Source organism: Phaseolus vulgaris, chromosome 9, assembly GCF_000499845.2.
Source record: "Phaseolus vulgaris cultivar G19833 chromosome 9, P. vulgaris v2.0, whole genome shotgun sequence".
Classification (NCBI taxonomy): Eukaryota; Viridiplantae; Streptophyta; class Magnoliopsida; order Fabales; family Fabaceae; genus Phaseolus; species Phaseolus vulgaris.
In genome coordinates, this window is record NC_023751.2 from 37,007,883 (window position 1) to 37,021,478 (window position 13,596).

General features: G+C 30.6%; 2 protein-coding genes and 1 pseudogene across 2 annotated transcripts; 1 reads left to right on the plus strand and 2 right to left on the minus strand.

The window, feature by feature from the left end:
- Positions 1-2,250: 2,250 nt before the first annotated feature.
- On the minus strand, positions 2,251-3,593 carry LOC137822782 (uncharacterized). The gene has a single exon (XM_068627777.1). It carries the CDS (start codon positions 3,437-3,439, stop codon positions 2,453-2,455), a length of 987 nt encoding a protein of 328 aa, XP_068483878.1. The 5' UTR covers positions 3,440-3,593; the 3' UTR covers positions 2,251-2,452.
- Positions 3,594-6,700: 3,107 nt separating this feature from the next.
- LOC137822459 (uncharacterized) lies at positions 6,701-8,609 on the plus strand. Its single transcript, XM_068627346.1, has 4 exons — positions 6,701-6,935; positions 6,984-7,098; positions 7,240-8,512; positions 8,556-8,609. Exons 1-4 carry the CDS (start codon positions 6,701-6,703, stop codon positions 8,607-8,609), a joined length of 1,677 nt encoding a protein of 558 aa, XP_068483447.1.
- Positions 7,092-7,197, minus strand: LOC137823228 (small nucleolar RNA R71; annotated as a pseudogene).
- Positions 8,610-13,596: the final 4,987 nt, after the last annotated feature.

The following is a 13,596-nucleotide window of genomic DNA, read 5'->3' on the forward strand; positions in this document are numbered from 1 at the left end:
ATTAAATTATTTTCTTATAGTGATTATTGTATTTAATTTGTTGTGTTTTTCACATATTTGAACTACAATTCTAATATTCAAATATATTTGTTATCCGAACATATTTTGAAGTATAATTGCGTTATTGAGAGTTATATTTATTGAAAAATGTTTTGTTGACCCCCTTTGTCAACTAACACGGACTTGACACCGCAGACGTGACATTGGGTGAGGATGTGACAGTGGAGTTTTTTGTAATTTTGTGGAAGTGATGTGGCAGTTTTGTAAGAGTTTATTGTTTGAGTGCGGGTGTGAAAGCGAAAGTGAAAGCGGGAAGGTCGAACGAAAGAGAGAAAGAAGCACCGACCTCGTCGAAGGGGGGGGGGGGGGAGAAAGAAGCAACAAGAAGCACATATATTACACCGGTTAGATGACTTAATCGGTGTAATATGCGTCATATATTACATCGGTTAGATGGCTTAACTGATGTAATATGGGCCATATATTACAACCACCCTATCAAAACTGGTTACCCAACTACATGTTTTGGCACATGCAAAACTGATTACCCGTGTGCTTGTAAGTGGTTACTTTTGTGACAGTTATGACCACCCACTCTTCATAAAAAAAATCAATTTTTTTTAATATGGGCTATATATTACACCAGTTGGACGGTTAACCGATGTAATATGGGCCATATATTACACCTATGGCAAAACAGGATACCCACCCTACCAGAACTGGTTACCCAGCCACAAGTTCCTCCACATGTACTGACACACACAAAAAACTGTGGTTACTCATGTGTCTGTAAGTGGTTACTTATGTGACGTTTATGGCCACCCACTTTTCATGAAAAAAAAAATCTAAAAGATTTTGAATATGGGTCATATATTACACTGGTTATATGGTTTAACCGATGTAATATGTTCTGAGTAAAAAAAATAATATATTACACTGGTTGTTACAACGAACCGATGTAATATATTCTTTTTACCCTATTTTAAAATTCGCGCCTCACTGCTCATTCACGTTACTACCCTATTTTGAATTTGTCACGTCATTGCCACATCTGCAGTGTCAAATGTGTGTTAGTGTCAGACGGTATCAATGTATGATAGTGTCAATATATCATGACTCTATTTTATTTGAGTGTATTTGTAGGATAATTTGGATATATCTTTCAAATACAAAGTTATGAACTTCAAACATACCTAAGTATGCTTCTTTATGATAGTCTTTTATATAATAAGTTTGTGTTCTCATTGATCCCCTCTTAATATTTTTTTAATACAAATATATCAACAATCTTATAATTATAGTAAAGATTATATATACTCATTAAATATTACATTACAAAATGGTACATGACTTGATATACTTAATACAAACATGATGTGACCACAATCAGATCTAGCTTTTACAATCTCATGGTAATTTGAACAACATTAGCACCACAAAATACACTATGTCTCATTATAATCTCATTATAATTATGTTAACTACAACCACAAAATACACTATGACTAACAATAATTGTTTCCATTTTTTAACATCTTTTCACCTTTCTCTAAATTATATATATTGTTTCTTTGTCACACCATAATTGCATCTTTTTCATAACCAACCTCACTGTTCCCATTTTTTAAGATCTTTACACTTTTTTTTAGATTATATATATTTTTTCTTTGTCACACCATAATTGCATTTTTTTTCATTACTAACTTCTTTAATGTAACATTTGAAAAAATTGTACACGACCAATTCTTCAATTTCACTATGATTTTTAAGAGGGTCATAACACAAAATGAATCAAATATACACATCTAACTAATATTTAAAAAAAAAAAAAACATACAAATTTTTTTTCAAATTTAACATAACAAAATTTCGTAACTCTAAACTTGTAGGAAGGACAACCCCAAAATTATTTTTCAGTAGTCTAACCCCAAAACTCCTACTCACCCACTATGAGAGAAATTATATTGGTTTTGCAACTCCAAAGGAGAAAGATGACTTCTTTGTTACCATACAACTCTTATAAATCATCTTACATGTGTCCATGTGGAATTAATCTAATAAAAAAAAAGAAATTGAATCATTTTTAACAAAGTAGTATATTGAGAATAAAAGAAAATTGAAATTGACTAACCGCTATAAATGTTGAGACAAAATAACAGTTTTAAACTTTTTTTCAATTAATTTCCCTCTTCATCGATGCATATGTTGCACTAAATATGGTGGCATAAAGAGAGTATTTCATAGTCTATAGATCATAAAGAAGAATCACTCAACTAATCATAATCTATGAACAACAATACACTACAATAAACAAAACAAAAAAAAAAAGAATGTGAGAGAAAATTAGAACTTGAAAGTGTTACAATATTATATTAACGAAGCATGCTAATGTGCATAAACAAAAACAGAGCCTCCAAAACACACTCTCTCTGTTTTTCTTCATAGTTTGAGTTCAGCCTCTTACAGTGAGCAAAGAAGGAATGGATGATAAGTTAGGCGTGGCGTTCTTATCAGAAGCGTCTCTCTTCGAAGAAGAAGAAGAAGCTTTGGTGGTGAAAGCTCTAATGGGACTAGCGAAGGCCCACCCCCAACTCCTTCCTCTGCCATCATCCACAGTGGAAGAAACCCAAGAAGAAGAAGATGCAGAGGACGACGACGAAGTCCCACCGAAGATTCCACCACACCTTACTCTTTCCTTCATGCAATGGTTCCCAACACCAGCACCAGCAAAAGAAGAAGAAGAAGAAGCAGAGGCTACAACCTTGGGTTTTCCTTCGCGTTGAGACTCGACTCTTCTGAGAGTGCAGTCGCTGAGGCCAGAAGAGATCCTCTCGAAGAAATCAGCAGAGAAGCTCCTGCTACCACACCCAACAGATCTAGATCTCCAAACCTTGGAAGAGGAAGAACTCAAACACGTGTCCTCTTCCATAATCACGTGATCACTCTTCCTCTGCTTTTCCCTCTGCTTCCCATTTGCACTCTTTGCTTCCTTGGAAGAAGGATACAGAAAAGACCAAAAACCGTTTTTTTTCCTGGGACTGAAGTCGTGGTGATGGTGGATGAATTGGGTGTGGCTCCTCGTGGACTTGCTCCGCTTGAAAATTATGTTACCCGAAGAGGAGGAGTTGGAGGTGGTGGAGGGTTTCTTGTTCTTGGTGTTGATGTTTTTGTTTGGTACGAGGAAAGGAGTGTGGTGGTTGGTTTTGAGTGAGAGAGGGAGAGAAGAAGAGGGAGGAGGGGGTGGAGTGAAGGAAGGAGGAGAAGAAGGAGAAGAAGAAGAAGGAGGAGGAGGAGAAGGGAAAGAGGAAGAGAGAAGCTTGTCGAGTTTTTCTTGGAGACAGAAGGCACAGATGGCCCCAGGGTTGCTGTGATGGTGGTGAATGCATTGCATTGTTCCATCAGCAACTTCATTGTTGTTGTGCCTTGCTGCTTCTTCCATGGCTGATTGCAATGTTGTGACAGTTGCAGGGAGAAGAAAGGAAAGGAGTGTGAGAGAGAAGAAAATGGCACTGAAAATTGAGGAGAAGAGAGAAGAGAGATATGTAATGAAGGTGATGGAGAGTCCCCAGAAGCACGTGGAAGACTGACTTCAAAATGTATAAAAAAAGTGCAAATGAGACAACCCATGACAGACCCCCACCACAAACAATTACTCCATGTTAAATACTTATAAAACATAAAAAAAAGTGTATGAAAAAATTAAAAACTTCCATATTTTTTAATATGTTTCTTATTTTTATATTTTTTAATATGTTTCTTATTTTTAATATAGTTAGAGATCGTTTAAGAGGTAAAATATAGTTGTATAAATAGGATTTACATCATCGAGATTTTGATTCGGCCGGTCCAGACCGACCAACACGATTAATAATGACTTATATTTTGTTAATATTTTTTTATTAGGACTTTAAACCTAATTCAATCCCATAAAACCGTCAAGGTGAGGTTTGCACCCATTTATACATTATGAAATGTCCTTATTTCTAGTCGATGTGACATCTCCAACAAAGAAAAATATTATCTTTTAATAATTGTACAATAAAAAAAATATTGTTTACTATTCTTATTTATTTAGTATATAGTTTTAAAATTGTTTTATTTTGATAGAAAATATTTATCTCTTTAATTCTAATATGGGATAAGATTATCAAGCTATCACCACTTTATAATAATGGTATAAAAATATGGGTATATATGTCCTAATAATTGGATCAATTTGACTTAACTTAATGCTGATTTAAAAACTATCAAACTTATTCAGTTTAGTATTACTAATTTTTTTATATTGTAAATTTAGACTAAAAAATAAACAGGTTAATTTGACATATATGTACACAATTATTTTATAATTTATAGTTGAATGATAATTTACAATTATTTTATCTTATTAGTACATAACAATTTCCTCCTAGATTGTAAATAATAATTCTTCTAATTCATTTTATAAGCTTCTGAAATATTTTAATTTATTCCAAAATATTTATTACTTTAAATTTTAATCTTTTCTCAACAGGAAAATGTCTTTCAAGAAAATCATTTGATCATAACTGCTTATGTAATTAATCATTTTATTAAAAAGAATATAAAATATTTTTTTATTAAAAATAATAGTAAAATAATATAAAAATAATTTTTAATTAAACATATGTTATTAAAATTTTAAAAAATTAAATAATTCATTGTGAAGATATTTTAATAATTTATTTAGAAATTGTAAATGATGAGAATTAGAGATGCAAATTTGTGAAATACTAAAACCGACATATTCTTAAATTTTTCATTTTACTTCAGAATTCATAAAAGAGAGTATTGTTTCATGAAATCTGAAACAAAGTTATATCTATTGATTATTGATAAGTGTCTAATTTCAGTAATATTTCATATTAAAATATAGGCACTTATGAGGATTTATTGCTAATTTACATATAAAATAATTCCTAATTTATGAATTTATACCTTTTTACATTTTTTATGATCTTTATTTGAATAAGAGTATTTTATTCTCAAATTTGGTGTTAATTGCAGATTTCTTAGGAAGATTGAAGATTTGGATTAAAGATGAATGATTTGAGCTAAAAAGATAAAGATAGAAGGTCCCAGAATGGAAAAAGATACAAAGAAAGATTGAGCCTTTTTTATGTTTTATCATTTAGCCCATTAGCGCGACATAGGAAACAACCTAACCCTAGAAAACTAGGATAAATAGAGGGCTAGAGGCTCAACCTTAGGGTGCCAGATTGAGAGGAAAACACCATAGAGTGAATTGTAACCCAATTGGGAAAATGGAAGGTGATAGAAGTATGCGTGGCTAATTCTACCCTTTGGGATTGGGAGTAATATACTTAAACTCTTATGTATTGAGGTGATATTTTATATATTAATATTCAGTTCTTGATTGATTATTGGTATTGTTGTTTTACTTTTAATTTTCCGTGACAAATTGAGAATCTTAAATCTGACCGGGAGGTATTTTTAGGGTTCGGACCTAAACAACAATACTTAACATATTTGAGTGCTAGGAATAGACTAAAAATGTTAATTGCTATTAAACGTCTGAGCTTCGTTCTAAGTTGTTCTTATAATTATGCGAGGGATCGATAGTTAGGGGACATTCTTAAGGATTTTATATGCGAGGAATCGATATAAATGATTTTTATACGGGCATCAATTTCAATCAAAGAACTTAATATTGACATGCTAATCAAAATACTTGAGAGTGAGAGAGATGAAACTAATCCTTATTTTTCCAATTGAAACAACTAATTCTTTGTTTGTTTTCTTATTGATCAGTGCCAACACAATTAATTTAAAACTCTTTTAATTGTTCTGTTTTTATATTTAGCAATTATTGTACTCAATAATTCACTGTTCTTTGTGGGATCGATATCCGTCCTTAGAGACAATTATTACTTTTGACAAACGCGGTGCACTTGCCGTAAAAAGTCATCAAGTTTTTGGCGCCGTTGTCGGGGAACAGATTTGATTTGTTGAGTATAATTTCCTAAATATTGTAAATATTTTTTTTTATTATTATTATTTGTTTTGATTTTGTTTATTTTATTAAAATTAGATTTGATTTTGATTTTAGTATAGATTTACTGTTTTTTTTTAAAAGGTTATTGTTTTTATATTCTTTTCTTTACGTTATGTAATTTAGTTTATTTTTATTTTATTTTGTTTTGATTTTGTTTTGATTTTGATTTTGTTTTATTATATGTTATTTTAGTTTTTTTTAGGATTATTTTAGGTAGTTTGATTTAGATTTACGTAACTGTTATTTATTTGTTTTAATTATATTTTATTATTAGTCTTAAGTTTTATTTCTACGTAAGCAAGTTAGTTAGAATATTAGTTAGTTTAGATTATAGTTTTCAGGGTTTTTTTAGCTTTATTTTATTTTATTTTTAGTATTTATTTTTTTTTTTTTTTAAGTATGTTATTTTTTGTTTTTTATTGTTTTCTTTTATTCTGTTTCTAGTTTTTATTTTATCTATATTTTTTTTTTTTTTTGAATATATTTGTTATTTTTCTCTTAACGTCGTTTTAGTGTTTTATTTTTTTTGTGTTATTTTTATTTTATTTTACTTATTTTGTTTATATTTCAATTTTTTTTTAATTTAATTTAATTTAATTTATTTTTAAGAAAAAAAAGTACTCTGTTTTTTTTTTCTCTACTAATATGCTTTAGGAAGAAAGCAACATGACAGAACAACAAGCACCACCTCCTAGGAGGACACTTGGAGATTATGTCATGTACCAAGGACCAAGACATTTTTCTAGTATTGCAATACCTACTACTGCCAAGGCCTTGGAAATCAATCCCGATTTTCTCACTCTCATCAGTGCCTATCAATTTACAGCAATGGAACATGAGGATCCATATTCACATTTGGATACGTTTTATGAATTGGTAGGAACAATGGGTTTTCAATCAGGTGATCTTGAAAATGTTTATATGCGCTTGTTTTCTTTTTCATTGGCAGGAAAGGCTAAGGAATGGCTCAAATCACTTCCAAATCAGAGCCTCACTAGCTGGAAGGATGTAGAGGAAAATTTTTTGCAAAGATTTTTTCCAATTTCTCGCTACATCAAAGCAAAGTCTGAAATCTCTATGTTCAGACAAGGAGCAAATGAAGTCTTTTGTGATACATGGGAAAGATTTAAGATGATATTGAGAAAATGCCCAAATCATGGGTTTGAAGATATTGCTCAACTGAGCATATTCCTGAATGGTCTCAGATCTGACATAAAGATGCTCCTAGATGTTGCAGCTGATGGCACAATGATGGCCCTTGATGTAGAACAAGCGACAATAATTATTGATGCATTGGCATCAACTGATTATAAAGCCCAACATGATGGACAAGATCTTCATAATAAAGGGTTGTTAGAAGATGCACTCTTGGCTAAAAATAAGATTCTGACACAGCAGATTGAGCAACTAACTGCACAAATGGCTAAATTGCCCCAACAATTATATGTTGTTCATTCATCTCAAAGCCAAAGTCAGTCAATCAGGTGTGATTTTTGTGGAGATGTTCATCCTAATGGTCACTGTTTTTATCAGAACAATTCACCTGAAGTTGAGGATCCATCCATGCTTGAAAGAATGAATAAAGTTGAAGACGCTCTGACAAAGATTGTGAGCGCGCAGGACAATATTGTGAAAGCGCAGGACAATAGCATGGCCATGATTAGGAGCATAAAGATCCAGATGGGACAACTGACCAAACAAATTGCACAAATTCCAGAGGAACAAAATGGCCAGTTTTCAGTCAATAGCCAAACCAATTCAAAAGAGCATTGCGATAATGTAGTTGCTGAACAAGAAGAAAAAGATGAGACAAAGGGGAAGAGAGATGAGAAAGAGAGAAGTGAGGAGGAAAAAATAAAGAGGAAAAGTGAAAATAAGGAGATAGGAGTTCTTGAAAAAGATTTATCATATCCTCATTCTCCTTCAAAAAAAGAGAAGGAAAGAAAATTCTTTGATAAATTGCTCCCTAAAAATTATTTTGCAGGAAATTTGAAGCAAGATTCAACATTTGAAAGATTTCGAAAGAATAGGAGTTATATTGAAGAAAGAAATATAGAGCTGGAGGATGGATACAATGTCATTATTCAAAAAGGCTTGCCTAAAAAATTCAAGGACCCAGGGAGTTTTAACCTTCCCGTGTCTATAGGTGCTTTATTAGTAGCCAATGCTTTATTGGATTTGGGAGCAAGCGTAAATATAATTCCTTTGGCAATGCTGAAGAAAATAGGGGATTTGGAGATTAAACCCACCAAGATGACTTTAAAGCTAGCTGATCAAGTAACCAAGTATCCATATGGTGTGGTTGAAGATGTTCTCGTCAAGGTGGATAAATTCACATTCCCTGTGGATTTTGTTGTGATGGACATGAAAGAAGATGAGGAGGTTCCCTTGATACTTGGAAGACCCTTTATGAAGACTGCTAGAATCATAGTTGATGTCGACAAAGGAGAACTTCAAGTTAGAACTCAAGATGAGGAGGTAACTTTAAATCTTTTTTATGGTCATAAAAATTTTAATGCAGGAGAAGAATGTGTACAGAATGATGCAACAAAGAGAGTTGTCCATCTTGAAATAAACAGGCGTCAAGCTAGATGACGTTAAACGAGCGCTTACTGGGAGGCAACCCAGTCCACATTTTAGTTTTATGTTGTTATCTTTGTTTATTTTATTTTTCAAAAAAATAAAAATAAAAAAAATCTTGTATGCCTCCTAATCATTTTGCAGGTTATGTATTTTGACCTGAGGACAGGTTCTATTAGTCAAGGGGGCAGATCCAGCAAATGAAGCAAGATTATAGATAAAGATTTTAACAAAAAGCTGGATGACTTCTTAAGAAGAGAGGATTGAGCAAAAATATGGTTTTATCTATCTAATTCTCTTTTCTTTTAAATTATTTAAATTTTATTTTCTGTTTAGTTTTTATTTATTTTATTTTATTTTTCGGTTATTTTGTTTTTTGTTTATTTGCTTTTTTTTAGTTTGTTTTAATTGCTTATTTTGTATTTTGAATAAATTTGTTGTTTTTTTTATAGTTTGTTAGTTTTAGGTTTTGAATTTTCTTTCTTGAATAAATTTCCAGTTTTAATTTGTTTGCTTTCTAGTTTATTTTTCTCAAATAAAAAAGAACTAGAATATTAATTTTGAATTGTGGAAAAAAGAACTTGTGTTTAAATATTAAATAGTGAGATGAATTAGACACAGGTTAGAAAAGAAAATTAGATTGAATCCTTATTCAAATGTAGTTAAAAGTATGATACATAAATTTAACAGGATGATTGATTAGGACAGATAATGACAAGACAAAAAGGAATTAGACCAATTAAACCAAGTGAGTGTGTGAACCTTAAACAGTTTGAGAGTTTTACTGATGAATTGACAGTTGTGGTTGCTTAATTTTTATTTTTGTTGCATTATAAAAGAGCATGAAGATGTTTGAGGCATTTGTTTGTGTTAATTAGGAGCCAGGGCCAAAAAGCCAACCTTTATATTAGAATTCCATTTTTTTTTATCCCCTTTGGGCCAAGAATTTTTTTGTTAATATTGCACCTTAACCTTTATTGATATAATTTCCTACCCTTTAGCATGTTTAAGGAAGGAGAACATAAATGCAATACTTATAGAAAAGGGAATGTTGGTTCTGATTGTGAAAGTCAAAAAGTTGAAAATAGGAAGAATCTTTTCCTATTATTGAAAAGAAAAAAAAAAGGAACAGAAGAAGAAAAATAAATAGAAAAGAAAGATAGAAAAATTTCATGAAAATCATGAAAAGTCAAAAAGAAAATGAGGGAAAAGGTGACATCGAAAGAAAGTGGTAATTAGATAACATATATATTCTCTATAATTGAATTGTAGATATGTTCTTCTTCTTTAATATGTGCATTTTGTTATCTAAGAAAAACCAATATTTTTTGGAAGCCCAACCTCATTACAACCCTGGAAAAGACCTCAAGATTCATGTTTCTAATATGTTTGTGATTTGAAGATGAAATGAAAAGCAACTGTGATTTGTTATGATTCAGTGAAAATAGAGAGAAACAAACACTTACCCGTGAGAATATGAGAAGATATTCCTTGATGAATTGTCATTTATTTGTTTTGATTTGATCCTGGAAATTGATTGTGTCTATAATTATCTATATTTGACATGCTAATCAAAATACTTGAGAGTGAGAGAGATGAAACTAATCCTTATTTTTCCAATTGAAACAACTAATTCTTTGTTTGTTTTCTTATTGATCAGTGCCAACACAATTAATTCAAAACTCTTTTAATTGTTCTGTTTTTATATTTAGCGATTATTGTACTCAATAATTCACTGTTCTTTGTGGGATCGATATCCGTCCTTAGGGACAATTATTACTTTTGACAAACGCGGTGCACTTGCCGTAAAAAGTCATCAATTATATCATAGATTATTTATAATGATTTTGTAACACATCATAATAAAATAATTTGGAGAATAAACTTTGTGATATGAAATCATACTATTTAGAAATCTATATTAGCAACCTAGTGAATAGTGCATTTTTTTTATCAACCAAAAATAAATAAAATAAATACTTTAAAAATATCTCAATCCTTATACCAAAATTAAAAACTCTAATAATTTATAAGAACATTAAAGGAATACATGCTCTAAATACATTAGACTACTCAACCTAAAGTATAAAAATGTGTCATATCATTCATTTAAAAAAATATCAATTAGTAATAAATTTATAGAAATAAATAGTTACTATATTAACTAAATTATATATAAATTTAAAAACTAAAAAATATTCATATTTAAAGTGATTTATATTATTAATAAAAATTTATAAAATAGTTTCTAAATTTGTATATAAGTTGGCTACTTAAGTTTTAGCGACTAATATTTTAGATTTTAAATTAGTCTCTAAAAGACAAATAGAGACTAATTTAGAATATAAAGAGATAGATAGTTAAAATCTTAATAGTTAATGGTTAAATACAAATTTAAAATTATTTTATAAATTTTTATTAATAATAGAAATTATTTTCGATACCAATAGTTTTTTTAGTTTATAAAATGATCTCTAATTCAATTAAATAATAACTAATTATTTTGATTTTGATAATTATTTTATTTTGATAAGAATGAGTGATTGTTCAAAAGTTTCCATTCCAAAGAAAACAAAGGTTGAATTGTTGGTGACCATTAATTTGGCAAAGGCATCCAAAAGCAAAAGACAAAAATGCAAGAACATGTTCATGAGAGTGAAGTGTGGAGTTTATTCATATAATCACATGTTGTGGTTATGAGTTTGATGCAATAAAGTGATAAATGAAGGGAACAAGAAATGGTTAATAGCATCAAGATAAACAATGCACCCCTATCCTACAACATCCATATCCTTTTTATTTTTCACAACTTCATACATCTCAACTCTACCTTTTCAATTCCTCTATTAAAAAATATATAAGATAAATGAAAAAAAATAATATATCATTATTTTTAGTTTATAAGGATATATATTTATATAATCCTTTTTAAAATTATATTTTTGTGTATGATAATTATTTGTTTATTTATGGTCATGAAATATAAAATGACAAATAATAAATTTATTATAATTGATTATAATTTTGAATTAAGTAAGTTTTTTTTATGTTATAAGAAGATGGAGCAACTATAACACAAGAGGAGAAATCAAGAAGAAAAGATTAATATATAACATCACGAATATAGAGAAGGATTGACAAGAGAAATGGATTAAAGATTAAAAAAAAATATTAAAAATATTTTCCTCAAATATATTTCATTTCTTTCAAATGGAATTTTAAAACACTTGTTGTTAGTTTGCAAGGATAATCTCAAAAAAACAAAGATTTTGTAAGAAAGGTAAATGTGTCAATTAAATAATTCTTAGCTTCTTCGTATATGTCATGCAAGAGTTGTTTGAAAAGATGTATGAATTAATCAAATAAATTATAATTTTTTTTCATAGTTTTTTATCAAAAAATAAATAAATTAATAGAGATATTTCAGAGATACCCAACCCTTATACAATAAGGCATAGTTAAGTCTAACTCTAAAAAAACCACCTTCTAACTAAAACTAAATAGCATAATCTACAAAAACTTACTCTATCATAGTACCCACATATATATTAGTGTAGGGAGACTTTCTCCCTCCAAATTACAATCTCATTAGGCAGAGATCCACTCATCATGAGATTCTATCATTATTAATTAATTGCATATAATTGGGTACAATATCGTACATATCGTACAATATTGCATACAATAATTGCGTATAGTTTGATAATTATTATTTTCTTAATACTTCCCTCAAGTTGGTAGGTGAAGATCATGAACCCAACTTGTATCGCAGTGTCAAAGATTGTTCCTTGCCTAGTGCCTTCGTAAAAATATCTGCGAGATGGTACTGTGTCGGTACATATGCATATGAATGACTGATTATCCGACTTGTAATTTTTCTCGCACAATGTGGCAGATATCGCAACCAAACTATCTCCAAACAAGTATTGACAATCGCGCAGTATTCTGCTCCCGCTGATGATCTTGATACGTTTGTCTTTTTTTTTTTTTACTTCCATGAGATAATAAAAGAACCAAGAAAAATGCAATACCCAGATACTGATCTCCGAGTTTTTTGACAGCCTCCCCACTCTGAGTCGCAATAAACTATCAATGTCAGATTGTTTCCGGATGGCAATAGCAATCCTTTGATGTACTTTAGGACTCGAATTGCAGCATCCGAATGAGCTTTTTGTGGATCCTGTATATATTGACTTAGGGTCCGAACCGAAAATGCTATGTCAAGGCGAGTAATCATGAGGTATATCAGTCGTCCAACGAGTCACCTATATTTGATTGGATCCTTTAATAACTCTCCATCGTCTAGTGTGAGTTTTAGGTATTGCTCCATTGGATTTGTCTGGACGAGCACCTGTCTGAGTCCTGTATCCTGCAAAATATCAAGCGCATATTTTCTTTGTGACATGTAAATACCAGCTTTGGAACAGAAAAAATCAATCCCTAGAAAATATTTTAAGTCTTCAAGATCTTTAATGCGAAATTGTTGTAATAGACAATCTTTAACACGCTAAATTTCTGCCAAATCATTTCCTGTCAAAAGAATATCATCCACATAAATCAAAATGGCAGTAAATGATGAGTTATTTTGTCTTGTGAATAGAGAGTAGTATGTCTTAGACTGTTGAAATCCTATAGATTTAATCACGTGAAAAAATGTTGAAAACCATGTCCGGTATGCCTGTTTGAGACCATAAAGGGATTTGTTAAGTCGATATACAATGTTCTCCCCCTGTCGATGATGCTCGGGTGGCAAGTCCATATAAATAATTTCATGCAATGTGTCATGTAAGAAGACATTTTGCACATCTAGCTGGTGAGTAAACCAATTTCTGGTTGCTGCAATGGTGAGGAGACACCTCAAAGTGTGAGGTTCTTTGGTGGCTGTGATGTTAGCAAGATATGCACTATGTGAAGAAAATCGTGAATTAGAAAGAAAATGATGCATAGAATACATGGTTCCATTTGGCCGATCTTGGACAGTG